This window comes from Anneissia japonica, unplaced genomic scaffold (genome assembly GCF_011630105.1).
Source record: "Anneissia japonica isolate Jap-2015-1 unplaced genomic scaffold, ASM1163010v1 scaffold287714_len2871179_cov188, whole genome shotgun sequence".
Lineage (NCBI taxonomy): Eukaryota > Metazoa > Echinodermata > Crinoidea > Comatulida > Comatulidae > Anneissia > Anneissia japonica.
The window spans coordinates 1,209,363-1,211,312 of NW_022755542.1; the positions used below are offsets into that span (position 1 = coordinate 1,209,363).

Consider the following 1,950-nt stretch of genomic DNA (forward strand, 5'->3'; position numbering starts at 1 on the left):
TGTTCCCTCTACTAACAAAACCAAACCTTTGAATAAAAACTATTCTTATGCAAAGAAATCCGTGAACACACTCATCGGAGCATGCCGAATAATGCTGCATACAAGCAAAGGGTTGTATGACTGACTCACCGTGCCAGCACTAAGGAGGTAGGACTTACTGCGATGAACGTTATTTTATTATAATCATTTATTTGGGAGTGGGTATGTTTGTATGGTTGCATAGGTTGTGGTACGATGATGAAGGGGTGCCCCTGTCCACAGGCCGCTTCTGCTTAATTGTGCCAGTGTTATACCGGTACACATTGATGCTTAGGTTTACAACTCATGGAATCTTTTTCTTTTGTTGTCATGTTTTATTATTATTATTATTCCAGAAAATCTGAACCATCGTACAAAATGTTAGACAGCATCAACATGATTAAACTAAGTGTAGCGCTCTTGATGTTTTTCTTTTGTGTAGTGGAACCACATACGTTTCACAAAAGAGCAGGTTAGTACTAAATCCATCTCTTAAATGTTTATATATATATATATATACTGTCTCTTATACACATCTAGATGTGTATAAGAGACAGGAATTCATGATTGAGATATTAAAATAGCTGAAATTCCAGGAGAATTAGCCCGTCTTATTCCTCGGAGGTACGCGTGCGGCGGCCGCGGCACAAACCACCACCACCCCCAGGCAATAATACGGATTATCGGACCACGTGGTTCTCAGGAGGAACTAACCATTAGGCCTAATATTTTCACACAAAATTCCATAAAAAAGGGAACGCCACACGAGGATGAGGGGTGGGGTCAGTGGCGTATCCAAGTGGTCGAAAGGGCCGCGCTCGTTCCCACTCCCGACAGGTGACCACAATCATCCATCTTCATCATCATTATAGCTGGACATCATCATCATTACAGTTTCAGGTCAGATGTGTATAAGAGACAGGTATGGTTTACTGATACCACATTTTAACATTAGGGAGTTTTCGCAAGCTTACGAAAAAGATAACGAATACGGTTACGTCATCAAATTTTTAGACACTTTTAAACCCTAACCCTACAGGAGAATATCTGTCACAATTTAGGCGATTTATGCCTTTTGCATGAATCAATCAGGATCATATGCAGCTCCTTCAGCATATTGTCAAGAATGTTTTAGGCACGAATGATGGTGATAATGACGTATTCGTTCGTTATCGTTTTTGTAAGGTTGCGAAATATACCTATTGTCCAAGATCGCAAGTAAAGTAAATTGATCATAGAGAAATGAAATTATTATTAGGCTTATCTTCGCGGCAATTTTGGTGAACGTCATGTGTGAATTTAATTGCAGAGTTCGTCACACCATAGAGCAATCTTTGCTCTATGGTCACACAAACCAGTCAATCAACAAGCAATTAATGATCAATCAATCAATCTTTAACTTAATCATCCAATCAGATAAACCAATCGATCAACATACCAAATCAATCAATCAATTAATCAATAATTATATTTGAGACGTGCATAATGCAGGTACTGTATCAAAATCTACTTTGCTGTGTATGTAACAGAATAATGCTTGTGCGGATAGGCCTACTACAGGTGAGGTGCATAGCATGTTGTACAATAGTACCGATTTATAATGGGGTTGTTCTGTATTTTTTATTTTCAGAGACTTGTGAAGATTACGAAAAGCTTGGAATCGAAGCATTCCGTTGTAAAAATAAGGAAAAGGGTGAAATCCATTGTATTGAACCTAAATTTGAATGTGATTCGATAATAGACTGTCTTGATGCCAGTGATGAAGATCACTGCCAGAAACAACATGCCGGTAAAGTGTACAGTATAGAACCCACTCCTTCGAAATGTGAAAAAAGAATTAGCCTTCATATCAGTTATATCATCATTAGGCCTAAAATATCATTATTATATTATATTATATTATATATATATACCGTGTATATATATATATAT

At 37.5% G+C, this 1,950-nt stretch overlaps 1 protein-coding gene across 2 annotated transcripts in view; it reads left to right on the top strand.

Moving 5' to 3' along the window:
• Nucleotides 1–1,950, top strand: part of LOC117123614 (low-density lipoprotein receptor-like) — a 3,063-nt gene continuing 1,113 nt past the window's right edge. Inside the window, exons 1-3 of one of the 2 annotated variants that reach the window (XM_033269610.1) lie at nucleotides 1–147; nucleotides 375–490; nucleotides 1,649–1,807. In XM_033269610.1, coding sequence (XP_033125501.1) covers nucleotides 397–490; nucleotides 1,649–1,807 — 253 coding nt within the window. In that variant the 5' untranslated portion in view covers nucleotides 1–147; nucleotides 375–396. The other variant, XM_033269611.1, reaches the window with a different exon arrangement.